The sequence below is a fragment of the Coregonus clupeaformis genome, chromosome 21 (genome assembly GCF_020615455.1).
Source record: "Coregonus clupeaformis isolate EN_2021a chromosome 21, ASM2061545v1, whole genome shotgun sequence".
Taxonomy (NCBI): Eukaryota; Metazoa; Chordata; class Actinopteri; order Salmoniformes; family Salmonidae; genus Coregonus; species Coregonus clupeaformis.
The window spans coordinates 12,892,590-12,911,429 of record NC_059212.1 but is presented as its reverse complement, the minus strand read 5'-3'; the positions used below and the strand labels follow the sequence as shown (position 1 = coordinate 12,911,429).

At 43.2% G+C, this 18,840-nt stretch overlaps 1 protein-coding gene across 1 annotated transcript in view; it reads right to left on the bottom strand.

The window, feature by feature from the left end:
- Positions 1-16,653, bottom strand: part of LOC121534939 (collagen alpha-5(IV) chain) — a 69,124-nt gene extending 52,471 nt beyond the window's left edge. The window contains exon 1 of the mRNA XM_041841571.2: positions 16,307-16,653. Within this exon, the coding sequence (XP_041697505.1) occupies positions 16,307-16,372 (66 nt within the window). The 5' untranslated portion in view covers positions 16,373-16,653. The remainder of the gene's footprint in view (positions 1-16,306) is intronic.
- Between the last annotated feature and the right edge of the window lie 2,187 nt (positions 16,654-18,840).

Below are 18,840 nucleotides of genomic sequence, written 5' to 3'. Positions count from 1 at the left end.
TGATTTGGATAGAATCTAGTGTATTCTATTTCTATGTTGGCCGGGTGTGGTTCCCAATCAGAGGCAAATGTCGATCCTTGTCTCTGATTGGGGATCATACTTAGGCAGCCATTTTGCCTACCTATGTTGTGGGATCTTGTTTCTGTTTAAGCTTGTTGCTGTTAGCCTTTAGAACTTCACGTTCAGTTGTTTTTGTTATTTTGTCGGTGTTTCTTAAAATAAACGACTATGTACGCATACCACGCTGCACGGGGGAGACATTTTGGACATGGGAGGAGATATTAGCCGGTAAAGGACCCTGGGTGAAGGAAGAAGCCCACGTAGGAGAGGATCAACGCTGACGGTGCCGACCGCGAAGGAAGCACGAGAGGCAGCCCCAATAAAACAATTTTTGGGGGGGCACATGGAGCAAAAGGAGGCCCTGAAAGGGCTGACTGTGAAGGAAGAGGAGGCATCTATTATAGAGGTCCTCCAGGACATGCAGCTCAGCACTCAGAGAGGAGATAACTACCTTACGGGGGCTGTTAGCTAAGAGAGAGCAGGAGAGCTCCCTTCAGAGGGAGGCGCTGCAGGAGGCCCACAGGGAGAAGGAGTCAGTGGATGCACGGAGAGAGGAGCTGGCCAGGCAACAGGAGGAGCTGATAGAGGAGTTAACCCTCCAGCAGCAGAGAGCTCAGGCCTTAGAGCAGAGGCTGGCGGAGCCAGGTTTAGCAGAGCCAACTCCCCGCACTCGCTTTGAGGAGCGTATGACCGTGCAGGCACCAGGCTATGCGCCGGCTTTACGCACTGTGCCGCCAGTGCGCCTTCACAGACCGGTACGGCCCGTGCCTGCTCCTCGCACTAAACCAGTGGTGCGTGTCGCCAGCCCGGTGCGCCCCGTACCTGCTCCTCGCACCAAACCAGTGGTGCGTGTCGCCAGCCCGGTGCGCCCCGTACCTGCTCCTCGCACCAAACCAGTGGTGCGTGTCCACAGCCCAGTGCGTCATGGGCCAGCGCCCCGCACTTGCCGGGCTCCAGTGATGATCCATGGCACGAAGCCTCCAGTGATGATCCATGGCACGAAGCCTCCAGTGATGATCCATGGCACAAAGCCTCCTGTGATGGTCCATGGCCCGGAGCCTCCTGCGACGGTCTGCAGTCCAGAGTGTCCAGCTCCGGTTATCTGCTCCCAACCAGAGCCGGGGCAGTCCGCTCCACCGGTGCCCAGTCCAGCTCCGGTCAGCTGCTCCACTCCAGTGCCAGAGCAGTCCGCTCCACCGGAGCCTAGCCCAGCTCCGGTCAGCTGCTTCACTCCAGTGCCAGAGCAGTCCGCTTCACCGGTGCCCAGTCCGGGTCCGGTCGTCTGCTCTTCCCCTATGCTGGAGCCGTCCACTCCACCGGGGTCCGAGCCGGAGCCAGACGTCAACCCCTCTCCAGGGTCGGGGTCTCCCACACCGGGGTCCAGACAGGACTTGGTGCATCGCGGGAGGACTGCCGAGCCGGGACCAGACGTCAACCCCTCTCCAGGGTCGGGGTCTCCCACACCAGGGTCCAGACAGGACTTGGTGCATCGCGGGAGGACTGCCGAGCCGGGACCAGACGTCAACCCCTCTCCAGGGTCGGGGTCTCCCACACCAGGGTCCAGACAGGACTTGGTGCATCGCGGGAGGACTGCTGGGCTGGGACCAGACGTCAGCCCCTCTCCAGGGTCAAGGGCTCCCACACCAGGGTCCAGACAGGGCTTGGTGCATCGTGGGAGGACTGAGAGGGGGAGCATCGCGCGGTCCAGACTGGACCGGGTGTGCAACGGGGAGGCAGGATGGGAGAGGAGTTTACTGCCTACGTCACGTCCGAAGCCGGAACTGGAGCCGCCACCGAGGCTGGAAGCCCACCCAGACCCTCCCCTAATGTGTCAGGTTTTGCGGCCGGAGTCCGCACCATTGGGGGGGGGTACTGTCACGCCCTGACCTTAGAGATCACCTGTATTCTCTGTGTGGTTAGGTCAGGGTGTGATTTGGATAGAATCTAGTTTATTCTATTTCTATGTTGGCCGGGTGTGGTTCCCAATCAGAGGCAGCTGTCGATCGTTGTCTCTGATTGGGGATCATACTTAGGCAGCCATTTTGCCTACCTATGTTGTGGGATCTTGTTTCTGTTTAGGCTTGTTGCTGTCAGCCTTTAGAACTTCACGTTCAATTGTTTTTGTTATTTTGTCGGTATTTCTTAAAATAAACGACTATGTACGCATACCACGCCGCACCTTGGTCCGACCATTTACTCATCGTTCGTGACAACACAAGGCTCAGTGTTAATGAATTGCGTGGTATCTGTTGGCAGTTTCGCAGTTTCTGATGTGAGCGAGTGATGTAGTGATGTCCCAATCCCTAGTCCTAATTTAGCTCTCCTTAGCACCAGTTTTCGAGTGCCACTCCCCCACAGAGGGACACTCGAAGACGAGGGGGAGGGCTAAGGGGATTATTAGGATTGAGCCTTGATGTTGACCCTCACTGCAGCGGATCCATCTACCCTGTGCGCTGTCGCCTCCCGCCTTCAAAATCGGAGGCCCCTCTCAGGTAATGGGTGACCTGAATATGGATCCCCTCAACTTTGGCATTCCGGGTTGCAGGGTTCTTCCAAATGGCTCCTATACACAAAGAAAGAACATTGTTACATTTGAATCACACATGGTCTTACACGAGTTGAAGAATTTACTTAAAAAGTACAGAAAACAAGTATAACACATTTAATATTATCAAAACTTACTGTGAAGAATGGTCTTCAGAAACAAGTCCCTGAAACAAGCCTTATAACCTTCCCCAGTCCAGGTTGTGGCGATAGCAAGACAGTTTGATAGAATGTAAGGTAGCATCTCCAAACTGTCGACTTCAGGTCCTTGGCATTACAGCCAGAAACCTAATCTACACAATCCAAGAAAAGTACTAGAAATGACACACTTAACAAATGTCCCTCCCCCACCCCCTATATTTATATACACTCAGTCTGTAAAGACAGCTGGCAGATATTTCCAATAAGTATTTACATTTAAGCGGGTATGTTCTTATCTTCATGGCTACGGCCCAAACTTGCCATCGTCTTGTTGTAGTGTCTCATTCCTGGCCCTGTTTTAAACAAAGTTACATTGAAATGAAGTAAATACTGTGCAAGAAAGAACATAGGCAAAATCTGGGCTAAGTGAATGTAAAGTTGCATACAGTACCTCCATGGCTATAACATCCAGATGTAGCCCTGGATCATAACTCTCAGTTCCATTACATTACACACGAGTCATTAGATGAAGGCGTCTTATGTATGGGGGAGTTTTGTTAAGAGCCTCGACGCTCGGTCTGAACATTAACACGCATCGCTTGCAGGACGGTTCTGGAAGCATAAGGACCTTATCTTTCATATCAGCAAGAAATAATAAAAAACGGATAAACACCTTTATAGGGTTAGTGTTCCCACATGGCATATCTCCATGTTACAGCGCTTGTTTATGGAAAACAGACGGAAGACAGAGGCAACCACCGGTGCTACTTAGCTATCTAGCATGCTCTGAACACCAGTGTGTAAGCGTAACTTGGGAAGTGTAGTTTCATTGGATGGAGGCACCCATAGCTGTATGGATCTGTGCAAAACTGATACAGACAGTAAGTTTCTTTATTTGAAGGATTCTTTCTCGCTGATGAAAGGGCCATATGTTTCGAAAGCGATGATTATTTACATTTCTAAACATTAAAATGCAGCGTCGAGATTGTAGTTCACATGAGCCAGTCGTGGGCGAAGCTAACCGCTGAACTGTAGGGAGAAGGCAGAATGCCGCCTTCAGTTTGAGAGCTAATCCACATGGTGTTGTGATGCATACAATGCTGGGGCTGGCCATTGCCCTAATTGAAAGACACACCAGATTAGCTACATGAATAAAGGGGCTTTTTTCTCCTCTGTATGTATATACAGTTGAAGTCGGAAGTTTACATACACTTAGGTTGGAGTCATTAAAACTCATTTTTCAACCACTCCACAAATTTCTTGTTAACAAACTATAGTTTGGCAAGTCGGTTAGGACATCTACGTTGTGCATGACAAGTAATTTTTCCAACAATTGTTTACAGACAGATTATTTCACTTATAATTCACTGTATCACAATTCCAGTGGGTCAGAAGTTTACATACACTCAGTTGACTGTGCCTTTAAACACCTTGGGAAATTCCAGAAAATGATGTCATGGCTTTAGAAGCTTCTGATAGGCTAATTGACATAATTTGAGTCAATTGGAGGTGTACCTGTGGATGGATTTCAAGGCCTACCTTCAAACTCAGTGCCTCTTTGATTGACATCATGGGAAACTCAAAATAAATCAGCCAAGACCTCAGAAAAAAAATGGTAGACCTCCACAAGTCTGGTTCATCCTTGGGAGCAATTTCCAAATGCCTGAAGGTACCACGTTCATCTGTACAAACAATAGTACGCAAGTATAAACACCATGGGACCACACAGCCGTCAAACCGCTCAGGAAGGAGACACGTTCTGTCTCCTAGAGATTAATGTACTTTGGTGCGAAAAGTGCAAATCAATCCCAGAACAACAACAAAGGACCTTGTGAAGATGCTGGAGGAAACAGGTACACAAGTACCTAAATCCACAGTAAAACGAGTCCTATATCGACATAACCTGAAAGGCCGCTCAGCAAGGAAGAAGCCACTGCTCCAAAACCGCCATAAAAAAACCAGACTACGGTTTGCAACTGCACATGGGGACAAAGATCGTACTTTTTGGAGAAATGTCCTCTGGTCTCATGAAACCAAAATAGAACTGTTTGGCCATAATGACCATCGTTATGTTTGGAGGAAAAAGGGGAGAGCTTGCAAGTCGAAGAACACCATCCCAACCGTGAAACACGGGGGTGGCAGCATCATGCTGTGGGGGTGCTTTGCTGCAGGAGGGACTGGTGCACTTCACAAAATAGATGGAATCATGAGGAAGGAAAATTAGGTGGATATATTGAAGCAACATCTCAAGACATCAGTCAGGAAATTAAAGCTTGGTCGCAAATGGGTCTTCCAAATGGACAATGACCCCAAGCGTACTTCCAAAGTTGTGGCAAAATGGCTTGAGGACAACAAAGTCAAGGTATTGGAGTGGCCATCACAAAGCCCTGACCTCAATCCTATAGAAAATGTGTGGGCAGAACTAAAAAAGCGTATGCGAGCAAGGAGGCCTACAAACCTGCCTCAGTTACACCGGCTCTGTCAGGAGGAATGGGCCAAAATTCACCCAACTTCTTGTGGGAAGCTTGTGGAAGGCTGACCCAAGTTAAACAATTTTAAAGGCAATGCTACCTAATACTAATTGAGTGTATGTAAACTGACCCACTGGGAATGTGATGAAAGAAAAATAAAAGCTGAAATAAATCACTCTACTATTATTCTGACATTTCACATTCTTAAAATATATTGGTGATCCTAACTGACCTAAGACAGGGAATTTTTACTAGGATTAAATGTCAGGAATTGTGAAAAACTGAGTTTCAACGTATTTGGCTAAGGTGTATGTAAACTTCAGAGTTCAACTGTATAACGTCAATGTTGTTAGCTAGCTAGCTAGCCGTTAACATCTAATGTCAGCAAGCTAGCTAGCTAAGTAACTCGGCTAGCAAGGACATACTCAGATTGCAAACTAGCCAATTTAACAGCATTTACAGTACCATCATTTAGCTAGCTAATGTTACCAAGCCATCTAACGTTAACAAGCTAGCCAAGTAACATTAACTAGCTTGGCTAGCTACATTAGCTTGCGTTATTATTGTCCTCGATGTTAACGTGACACAAGTAAAACTACACACAAATAAAGGAAAGCAGTAACATTACTTACTTCAGCAAAAAAACGTTGCATTTTCAAACCATGTGTTGCAAAATGCGAGATCCCACTGCAGTTCTGGTGCTTTCTTCGATTCCAAGCTGCTTTGAAACACCAGCCTCTACTGGACACCGTGCGTACAATGTAGTTAGGATTGTTTCATGTAGCATGTAGATTCAGGTAGCTCAGCAGGTAGAGTTGGGGTCTCGGGGACCAGAACACTCAGATGACAGGGTCGAATCCCGGCGAAGGCAATATTATTTAGAAAATCCTAAATAATGCCATATAGATTCGGTTTGACAGCAAAAAAAAGGAAGCATTATGGAAGGCGCAAACCTGCAATGGTAAAATGATTGCTATGAAGACTTGCGAATAACCGCTGCGCCATAGAGATTTGATGAATAGTGTGGAAAAAACGTCTATAAAAACATCAAACGCTGCTTTCATTGCTGCTCTGAATAATGAACCGTTTTTCGGCATGATTTGTTGAAAGCCCCAAAGGCTTCAGAAAGCCTCGGTTTCCCATCCCTAAAGCTAGCTGGCTAACTAACGAGGTCTATTGTCTCCGGCGAATGATCCACTATATCCATGCAAAATTCAAAATCCAAAGTAGTAAATTGGTGCTCCATTTATCCATATCGACTGGATGGGTGCCGCTAGTGTATTATTGTTCAGAATTTCAAACAGTTTGGTGGTGATAAATACAAACAATTAAAACGCCAGAGATCCAAAAGCAGCCTGCCATGGGCTTATAGCGGTCCTATGTGTGGGGGCCAGCTACCCACCAGAGATGCAAATCACATCTTGAACAGCAAACTCCGCTCGCCTGCTGGCGGTATGAATTCATAGCCTTGGGTTTAGGGAAAGCGGAAAATAGCAAACGGGAGGACATTTTTTTGCATACTGGGGAGGGGGGAGATAAAATGTGATGCACTTTTTGATGGTTAGGGAGATATCAACCATACAACCTCTAGGTGTCATCTTATACCCACAGATCAAGTTGATTTCAACAGTACTTGATAGAGTCCACTAGCGTGCTGCACTGGTGTAAAATGTAACTGTTGCATTTGATTTGTATTACAGTTGTTTTTTTATCACTTCGATGCAATTTTCACAATACAGTGTGGAGAACAAGTATTTGATACACTGCCGATTTTGCAGGTTTTCCTACTTACAAAGCATGTAGAGGTCTGTAATTTTTATCATAGGTACACTTCAACTGTGAGAGACGGAATCTAAAACAAAAATCCAGAAAATCACATTGCATGATTTTTAAGTAAATAATTTGCATTTTATTGCATGACAAAAGTATTTGATCACCTACCAACCAGTAAGAATTCCGGCTCTCACAGACCTGTTAGTTTTTCTTTAAGAAGCCCTCCTGTTCTCCGCTCATTACCTGTATTAACTGCACCTGTTTGAACTCGTTACCTGTATAAAAGTATATAAGTACTCCTGTGTGGCGCAGTGGTCTAAGGCACTGCATCGCAGTGCTAACTGTGCCACTAGAGATCCTGGTTCGAATCCAGGCTCTGTCGCAGCCGGCCGCGACCGGGAGACTCATGGGCGGCGCACAATTGGCCCAGCGTCGTCCAGGGTAGGGGAGGGAATGGCCGGCAGGGATGTAGCTCAGTTGATAGAGCATGGCGTTTGCAACGCCAGGGTTGTGGGTTCGATTCCCACGGGGGGCCAGTATAAAAATAAAAAAAAAGATGTATTCACTAACTGTAAGTCGCTCTGGATAAGAGCGTCTGCTAAATGACTAAAATGTAAATGTAAATGTAAAAGACACCTGTCCACACACTCAATCAAACAGACTCCAACCTCTCCACAATGGCCAAGACCAGAGAGCTGTGTAAGGACATCAGGGATAAAATTGTAGACCTGCACAAGGCTGGGATGGGCTACAGGACAATAGGCAAGCAGCTTGGTGAGAAGGCAACAACTGTTGGCGCAATTATTAGAAAATGGAAGAAGTTCAAGATGACGGTCAATCACCCTCGGTCTGGGGCTCCATGCAAGATTTCACCTCGTGGGGCATCAATAATCATGAGGAAGGTGAGGGTTTAGCCCAGAACTACACAGCAGGACCTGGTCAATGACCTGAAGAGAGCTGGGACCACAGTCTCAAAGAAAACCATTAGTAACACACTACGCCGTCATAGATTAAAATCCTGTAACACACGCAAGGTCCCCCTGCTCAAGCCAGCGCATGTCCAGGCCCGTCTGAAGTTTGCCAATGACCATCTGGATGATCCAGAGGAGGAATGGGAGAAGGTCATGTGGTCTGATGAGACAAAAATATAGCTTTTTGGTCTAAACTCCACTCGCCGTGTTTGGAGGAAGAAGAAGGATGAGTACAACCCCAAGAACACCATCCCAACCGTGAAGCATGGGGGTGGAAACATCATTCTTTGGGATGCTTTTCTGCAAAGGGGACAGGACGACTGCACCGTATTGAGGGGAGGCTGGATGGGGCCATTTATCGCGAGATCTTGGCCAACAACCTCCTTCCCTCAGTAAGAGCATTGAAGATGGGTCGTGGCTGGGTCTTCCAGCATGACAACGACCCGAAACACACAGCCAGAGCAACTAAGGAGTGGCTCCGTAAGAAGCATCTCATGGTCCTGGAGTGGCCTAGCCAGTCTCCAGACCTGAACCTAATAGAAAATCTTTGGAGGGAGCTGAAAGTCCGTATTGCCCAGCGACAGCCCCGAAACCTGAAGGATCTGGAGAAGGTCTGTATGGAGGAGTGGGCCAAAATCCCTGCTGCAGTGTGTGCAAACCTGGTCAAGACCTACAGGAAACGTATGATCTCTGCAATTGCAAACAAAGGTTTCTGTACCAAATATTAAGTTGTGCTTTTCTGATGTATCAAATACTTATGTCATACAATAAAATGCAAGTTAACTACTTAAAAATCATACAATGTGATTTTCTGGATTTTTGTTTTAGATTCCGTCTCTCACAGTTGAAGTGTACCTATGATAAAAATTACAGACCTCTACATGCTTTGTAAGTAGGAAAACATGCAAAATCGGCAGTGTATCAAATACTTGTTCTCCCCACTGTAAGCACAAAAATCTAAACAGATCATTAAATTAACTCATGTTTCAAAACTACGCACATTTTCAATTGACTGAGGACAATAAATTCACAAAGTAACTTCACTGCACCAAATCACTCTTTCACTTTGGATACATATGCTTTTCAAAATGCAATATTCACTTTACTTTGGATATGATTCTTGTAATTTTTAACAATACAATTAACTATAATTTAATCAAACTGCTACTGAACCAAAATTATGTAGTGCCTAGTTAGTTTTTTTTTAAATCACTTTGGTACTATTTTGCAGAAGCCCTGACGCCCAAGGCAACAAAAAAAAGAACAGACTTGGAATTCTCTCCTTTGAATGACTCAGTATTTCATTTGAAGTCTTTTTCATTTTGTCTAATTTGGCCTCATTTGTTATGCAGATTGTCAGACCTGTAATGGTTGCTGGCTTGCTGCAGCCATTCATTCACTGATTCCATCCATTTATATGATTATACATTGAAAGTCCTTTGAAAGTCTAAACAGGGCTGCCTTTGAATGCCAGAGCATGTAAGTGTGGAGCAAGGAACAAGCAGAGCATAATTCGAGCATTATTTTTTTTTTTTTATGGTCTCAGCCTGCTCTCCCGCTCAAATTTTTGGTACTGCTCAGCCACAAGCTCTGGGCATGCTCTGCCTAGCATTTTTCCTTTCCTTTATCACTATTCTTTTAATTAGGCCTATTCTGTTGTAATTATTTAGCCTGCCCCACCCACAGTAGCCTATATCTAGTTTATATTCTACTTTCTAACATTAGTATAGTAGTTTCTATTTTGAAGGACTTCAAATGTATTAACGGATGTTTTAGGTAGGCAATACATAGGCTACTGTAAAATGTATTTTCGTTTTTCTTGGAATACAAATGCCATAATATAAATCAATTTAATTAAGCTAAAATATCAGAAATGAATGCTAAATAATAAAAGGACAGTATCAGCTTATTTTCATCAATAAAATGAATAAATAATCTCAAACTGCAGCGGTCAAATGATTTGCGCACAGAAGCAAGCACCAACTAGCTTCAGAAGTGCATTGAGTGTGGGAAATGCGCTTTACAAATTATGATTATTATAAAGACAAAGCTTAATTCCATAAAGGAATTTTAGTTGGAATATAGCCATAATAAACAAGAGAAAGGAGAATTGAATATATTTGAAAATCAAAAAAATACATTGAGATGAAGCCCCCGTATGTGGATGCTATTTCTTTAAAATCTATTACATTTAAGTAGAGACTAGCACAGAGTCCAGTAGGACATTGTCACAAAGCTACATAGTCATTGGCCTACACGTCCCCATTGCTGGAGAGAATACAGTCGTCCTTGATTGTGAGCTAGAATTAAATGTTGGATGAAATGTGTCCGACAAGAGGTAAACAACGGTTTTCCATCAATAGAATCAACGTATGTTGGAATTACTTAGACCGCAGCGGTAGGACTAGTTCTCTCACACAATCAGGCAGAGAGGAGCGCTTTAACAGTAATAAATATAATAATAATAAGCCTTTTAGCAGACACTTTTATCCAAAGCGACTTACAGTCATGTGTACATACATTTTTACGTATGGTTGGTCCCGGGGATTGAACCCACTACCCTGGCGATACAAGCGCCATGCTCTACCAGTTGAGCTACAGAGGACCACAAATGTACAGTTAAAGTAACCATCACCAATAAATTAACTTCAGAGATAATCGGCTGGTTTATGCTGAGAACACATGCTTTTATTAGCCTAGGTTTGTGATAGGCCTTCCATTGAAAGGTTTAACTTATAGCCTACAGTTCAAAATAACAGGGAAATAGACTTTAATCACCGAAATAAAATGGAGATTGTAATCTTTCATGATGACACTTTGTTTAATCTTTGAGGTGTTGGCTAATGGTTTACTGAAACATAAGAAAGCTATCCGATTTTCAGTAGCATCATGACAACAACCTATTAATTTGATGAGGCAAAGCAAAAAAATATTGATTTGAAAGCATCCTCGAGAAGGAGCGCTTGAGAGGGAGAACCGTGCGTAATATAAGGATTTGGCAGACAGGGTTGCAAATCCTGGCATTGCAGGGATCAACTTATTGTGGCAGTTGTATAGCCTCATGCAGTAGTAGCAACAATAATCTATTACTACCTTACTATTCTGCGCAGGCTGATTTATCACATGCACCGAATACAACAGGTGTAGACCTTATTATTTAGATAATTAAACAGTATTTTAGGGATTGCAGATTACTGGTGTGGAGCTGTTTTTAACACACCAATAATCTGTGTTCTCTTTTGGTGATATCACCATTGCGCATGCCCTTGTTGAGTCTCTTCGATTACAGCCAATAGCTGTTTTGTGGGGTTTGTAGTGAGTCTCTTATAGAACATCTGATCATTCAGTTACCGGAGTACTTCAGTCTTAAAGACAGTGTAGTATTGTACAGTAACAGTGCTTTCCTTGTCTGCTGGGTGGATGACTATAGGTGTCATTCGGGAGATTTAAGGGCTTGTTTCTCAGAGTGTTATTCCTGGAATAAGGGATAGAGGCCTATATCTTGGATATGTCTTTACGCACCAATCTGTAGTATATATCCACAGCTGCAGTTGTGCGTCCTGATATTTAGGCTGATTTGCTCCTATATGTATTATTTTGTATATATATTTTCTGTAAATAGCTCACTGAAGTTTATTGCACAGTACTGGCAGCCTCCTTGTTTTCTTTCTACAATCAAATTAGCACAATAGACACTAAGAAATATCAACATTGAGAAATAGCATCAACACAGGGGCGGCTTCACCTCAATGTATTTTTCAATTTAAGCTTTTCAAATATATTCTATTCTCCTTTCTATTATAGCTATATTCCCACTAATATTCCTTTATGTAATTAAGCTTTAACATTTGTATCTGTCTTTTTATTATAATTATAAAAACATGTAATTTGTAGCTCAATGCACATGTGAAGCTTGTTGATGCTTGCTTCAGTGTGCAAATCATTGGACTGCTGCAGTTTGAGATGTATTCCTTTTTATTAATGAAAATAAGCTGATACTGTCCATTATTTACCATTTATTTCTGATATTTTAGCTTAAATTGATTTATATTATGGTGTTTCTAGTCATTGTAGTGGCTATTGATGTTTTTGATGTTTGCTTAGTGACATTTAATCTGGTTTCGGCATGAGAAAAACTACTGAAGTTCCAAAAATTCCTGCGAGATACTGCGAGAATTTGCACACTCACGGATACGGAGCCTCAGAAATAAAATATACGGTCACGGATTAGGAGCCACTCTTAATTCAAATACAGTGGGGAGAACAAGTATTTGATACACTGCCGATTTTGCAGGTTTTCCTACTTACAAAGCATGTAGAGGTCTGTAATTTTTATCATAGGTACACTTCAACTGTGAGAGACAGAATCTAAAACAAAAATCCAGAAAATCACATTGTATGATTTTTAAGTAGTTAACTTGCATTTTATTGCATTACATAAGTATTTGATCACCTACCAACCAGTAAGAATTCCGGCTCTCACAGACCTGTTAGTTTTTCTTTAAGAAGCCCTCCTGTTCTCCACTCATTACCTGTATTAACTGCACCTGTTTGAACTCGTTACCTGTATAAAAGACACCTGTCCACACACTCAATCAAACAGACTCCAACCTCTCCACAATGGCCAAGACCAGAGAGCTGTGTAAGGACATCAGGGATAAAACGACTGCACCGTATTGATGGGAGGATGGATGGGGCAATGTATCGCGAGATCTTGGCCAACAACCTCCTTCCCTCAGTAAGAGCATTGAAGATGGGTCATGGCTGGGTCTTCCAGCAAGACAACGACCCGAAGCCAGGGCAACTAAGGAGTGGCTCCGTAAGAAGCATCTCAATAATAATAATAATAATAAGCCATTTAGCAGACGCTTTTATCCAAAGCGACTTACAGTCATGCGTGCATAAATTTGTGTATGGGTGGTCCCAGGGATTGAACCCACTACCTTGGCGTTACAAGCGCCGTGCTCTACCAGCTGAGCTACAGAGGACCCTGGAGTGGCCTAGCCAGTCTCCAGACCTGAACCCAATAGAAAATCTTTGGAGGGAGCTGAAAGTCCGTATTGTCCAGCGACAGCCCCGAAACCTGAAGGATCTGGAGAAGGTCTGTATGGAGGAGTGGGCCAAAATCCCTGCTGCAGTGTGTGCAAACCTGGTCAAGACCTACAGGAAACGTATGAGCTCTGTAATTGCAAACAAAGGTTTCTGTACCAAATATTAAGTTCTGCTTTTCTGATGTATCAAATACTTATGTCATGCAATAAAATGCAAATTAATTACTTAAAAATCATACAATGTGATTTTCTGGATTTTTGTTTTAGATTCCGTCTCTCACAGTTGAAGTGTACCTATGATAAAAGTTACAGACCTCTACATGCTTTGTAAGTAGGAAAACCTGCAAAATCGGCAGTGTATCAAATACTTGTTCTCCCCACTGTATATCAGGACTGCCCAACCCTGTTCCTGGAGAGCTACCGTCCTGTAGGTTTTTGCTCCAACCCTAATCTAGCACACCTGATTCTAATAATTAGCAGGTTGATAAAATGAATCAGGTTAGTAACGCCTGGGGTTGGAGCAAAAACCTACAGGAGGATAGCTCTCCAGGAACAGGGTTGGGCAACCCTGAAATATATGAAGCCAAAGTGATATGGTAAACTATAGGCTAGATAGATAACGTTGTTTCAGAATTTGATCACCATTTGTAAACTAACTAACTAGCTAATGTTAGCTAGCTAGCTAGATAGGAAAAGGGTACTTTAATTAGCCACTTTACAAGCTAGCTAGCTAACTCTTACAAATAAACACACACTTATTTTTGAATATGCCAAATAGATTTACAAAACCAGCCTGACAATTAGCAAATTGTTACTTTTATTTCCATATTTCAGTGTGGAGTCAGATGACTGTTTCATGAAGCCATTACTAGAAGACTGTTGCTGACTGTTGAATGAACGTGATGGACAGTTGGCTGATTGAGAGGAGGTACAGTATGAAAATGTATGCACTCACTAACTGTAAGTCGCTCTGGATAAGAGCGTCTGCTAAATGACTAAAATGTAAATGTACACATCTAAATTATTTATAATAAATTATGAATAATAAGTATTGGTGATTCAATAGTTAATCATGACTTAACACTGTGTTTTGCTCAGAGTCTGGCAGTAACCGAACTATCAAAGGCAGAGGATCTACTCTTTTGGCTACTGCTAATGACAACGGCATGTAAGTTGTTGTTCTACATCATAATAATTATATGTCTGCATAGCATTTTGTCTTCATTTCTGGAGATTAACTCATGTTTTTGCCCTCTTCTTCTCAGGAAACAGCCAGGCAACAACCCATACTGTAACCTACTGTTCCATAAAGAAGTCAGACAGAGTTGGTACCAATATTGAAGTGGGACATCATTCAAACAAAGAGATTCCTCCCTGGCCACCAGTGCATTTTTCCAACTATGTTTGCATATAATGACAATAAAATCTCAAAACTATGCTGGTATTCTTTTGTCCACTATTTAAAATCGCTTCTTATATTCTATTCTTAGCTAGAAATATTAATATTTATTAGTAGCAGCCATAATTCATAAATGGCACCATATAGGGTTCTATATGGAACCAATTTTGGTTCAGTGAAAAAGAACCCCTGGGGTTCTGATCAAATAACCCTATAAAAGGGTTCTATAAAGAACTTTTAGGGGTTCCATACATGAAGCAACGATAGAACCAAAGGTTCTATATGGAAACTTTTTGTCTAAGAGTTTGTTGTGACCATTCTGAGTGTACAAAACATTAGGCACAACTGCTCTTTCCATGACAGACTGACCAGGTGAAAGCTATGATCCCTTATTGATGTCACTTGTTAAATCCACTTCAATCAGTGTAGATGAAGGGGATGAGACAGGTTAAATAAGGACTTTTAAGTCTTGAGACATGGATTGTGTATTTGTGCCATTCAGAGGGTGAATGGGCAAGACACAAAATGTAAGCGCCTTTGAACGGTGTATGGTAGTAGGTGCCAGGCGCACCGGTTTGTGTCAAGAACTGCAATGCTGCAGGTTTTTCACGCGCAACAGTTTCCTGTGTGTATCAAGAATGGTCCACCACCCAAAGGACATCCAGCCAACTTGACAACTGTGGGAAGCATTGGAGTCAACATGGGCCAGCATCCCTGTGGAACACTTCCGACACCTTGTAGTCCATGCCCCGATAAATTGTAGCTGTTCTGAGGGCAAAAGGGAGGGGTGCAAGTGCAACTCAATATTAGGAAGGTGTTCCTAATGTTTATTATACTCAGTGTAAGTGACCTACTGCAGTGCAGTCAGGGGTGGGGTCAGTTCCATTCCTATTGTCAATTCAGGGGATGAATTTAAATTAATGTGGATTAAATATATATTCAATTGACCCCAATCCTGTTTACGAGAGGATACATCACAACCTAACCCACCTCACACTTATAGGGCTGGTTTCCTAGACACAGATTAAGCCTTGTCCTGAACTAAGGCCTTCTCAATGGAGATTCTCTACGACACCAATGTAGCGAACAGAGGGACAAGGAAATGAACCCGGGTCGCTGGCGTGAAAATGCAAACACCCTACGCATCGCGCCAAAAGGTTTAACTCACTTGGTAGGAATTGTAACGTGGCTCATATTAGCGAGGATCTCTACAATATGAATAATTGAATGTGGCAAATATCTCAAGCTCAGCACAGGTGACTAAAGTGAGAGACATAGGCCTAAGTATAGTCACACTCACACACCAAAAGCAAATACCAAAGCCTACTTAAGCATATGTTTTCTAGGCTGTTTATGATACCCGGTTATGCATGACTCACATAGGCTAAATATGTTTAAGTCACATGCTTGACCCCATTTTCATGCCCATGTTGCCTAGCTTACATTTCCCTTTAAATGTCTGCCCTATATAGGCCTACCAAAGTCTGCTTGCAAATTAGCTTGCCTTGCAGCATCATCACCAACTAGATTCAGCCGCCGGCTGATTTTTTCTTGAGCAGATGGTCAGGGAGCCAGAACATAATTACAAATAGCTTAATTTGTAGACCGCAAACAGCAAGAAGCCCAAGCATATAATATTTGAGTAAAACAGTCACTTCAAACCTTGCTTACATTTGTATATGATCACATATGTATATTATGCGTGGGAATACTTTGGAACAGACTTCCAAAATTAAAATCACTTGGAGCTGATTTGCTGGTGTTTTTAGTCATATGTCCAACCAAGATTTGGGTGTGCCAAATAAAATCACCTACGCCCGAGGCCAGTTGGGGAACCCTGCCTTACAGTTTTCCTTTTCAATAACATTCAGTGAAAAAACATGTAATGATGCTTACGTCCTTCGCCTCAATTCCTAGCAGCATCATCCCCAGGAACACGAAACAAAGCAACGCTGTCCTCATTTTTCCGCTGCTCTCCTCTACCTCGTGCCACGCACAATAAACCAACGCCAACAACTATGTGGGCGGCAAGCAACAGGCGCGTTAGTGCCGTTGGTCACCTGTGGTGTTAACTCATCTATTGTCCTCTTCAAATACGCCAAACGACCCTCGAGCTCACCTTTACCGTGAAAAGACGCCTATAAACTTCTCAAACGTGCGACAAAAGTTTGAAAAGGTTCAAAAAATATGTTGAAGCTTCACCATAGTTAGTTAAGTGAGTCTGCAGTAGGAGTTAGAATTTGTGGAAGAGCACAGGTTGTGAAGCGGGGCGCGGACTAGCCTAGATTGTCTCGGGTTACCCAACCCTCTCCTTAGGCCCCAGATACATTTCACATTTTAGTTTTAACCCTAAACTGGCACACCTGATTCAATTTGTCAAAGGCTTGATGAATAGTTGATTCAATATTTTTGCTTCCGCAGCAGGTGTTGTCATATATGATAACGTGGAGTGAGAGTTGCAGCATTTCCCTCTACAAAATGTACACATATTATTATTAATTTTGGATGTGGAGGAGCCAACACAGGAATAAGGTGAGCGCTTAAAAACTGCTCTACATGAAAAATGGATACATGTTAAGAAATGTAGCCAGTGAATATTAGGCTATAGCCTACTCAAACATTTTAAGAACATTGGTATATGTATGAACCTGTCAATTAAAATCAGATGGTGTGCAGGACGTTTCAAACTAGTAACCTGGGAAGTTCAAACTAGTAACCTGGGAAGTTCAAACTAGTAACCTGGGCCTGGTTTCCCAAAAGCATCTTAAGGCTAAAATCATCATTAGAACTGTCATAGGAGCACCGTTAAATCTCCGAACTGTTTCCCAAAACCATCGTTCTTAAAGTTGCTCTTGAAAACGCTTGTAATCTAACGCCAGCCTCAGACCACTAGCTGGCATTGGTGGGCTAACTCTCTTGTGTTTCCACTGCCAGAAATGAGATTGTGTCATGTTACTAGATAGCCAATATGTGACTGCAGCTGGCTTCGCTAATGTTGCTAGCTAGCAAGACGTTGAATAATTTAATTCACCGTGCTGTAACTACCTTTACCCCGGCCATACTCCTGCCAGTGCCAGCCAGACTCAGAGTCATGTATTTAGCTTGCTGACGTTAACTACACGGTTAGCGTCATCGCTAACATAACAGGCTAGTTAGCTAGCTTAATTCCTACCTTGCTTGCCATGGCATTGGCTATTAGTTAGATGGCTAACCAGACGACAGGTTTGATATGTAGATAGCTAGTTACTGTGTAGCTTTCAATACGACCTGGCCAGCTAAAATTCCTGCTAGTTCACGATAACTAGCTAGCTTTTTTCAACTCTGATTTGCTAGCTAACGTGAGGTAACTAGCATTCGAGGGCTGACCTTTCTCATATCTGTGTATTGCAAAAATTAAGGATCCAGCTATGTTGGTTATTCGTGTCATGTCTGACTACTACAGTACTGCTTGTCTGGCATATGCTAGTAACGAAAATGTTAGCTAGCGAAATGTTGTCAGCATCCAGCAGTGATCAGCTTGGTGGTTGCATAGTAACGGCGTCACCAGCCCGAATTCTAATCGATCTGGCACCAGTTGTGAAACTGGGCTGCCTTGGCCCGGATTTCCCTTGACCCAACCCGAATTTTTGAATTCCTTTCAAGCCAGCTCGACGTTGGCCCTCCACATGGTTTATACAGCTCTCTGTCACCGCCGTTAACTTCAGAATAAAGTTGACTACAAATACAAAGTTGCCCATGTCTTTGCAATTGATACAAACAAGCGACGTATAAAATGATGCTTCAAATTAAAACTGAGATTTCATTAACATATAAATACAGTAGGTTGTAGGCCTATTTCAATCATATTGAAATACATTTAATGTTCAATCGAGTTATATGTTGCTACTTGTAGGTTACTGTCTCAATATAGGCTATTTCTTGTAAAGCCTAATGTGCACAATGACGTGCCAAATATTGATTTAAGGCTAAGTTCATCATTAGAACCTTGTAGAAGCTTCATTAAAGCGGCAGAGAGCTTAGCGGTTAAGAGCGTTGGGCCAGTAATTGAAAGGTCGCTGGTTCGAATCCCCTAGCTGACTAAGTGAAAAGTCTGTCGATGTGCCCTTACTGCTCCTGTACGCCGCGTCTGCTAAATGGGAAACTGTACGCATTTGAATAAGCCCCCTCAATATTTGCAGCCATACGCAATATCTTTCTTTCTAGGAGCTGATCCGTCATCAGTAGCCTATTGTGGAATAGCCTGATTCTAATGTTAAGGTAATATTTGAATGGAGAAAGCTGATCCGAAAGCAGCGTTGCCTTTCTTTCGATCCTATCAGTATTGACACATGCCTCAACTATGCACTTAGTGAATGTTCTCTCTGCATGGTGTTTAGGGAAACTGTATGTTAGGCCTACATCTTCGGCCGTTGTAGGAAATATGCATAATT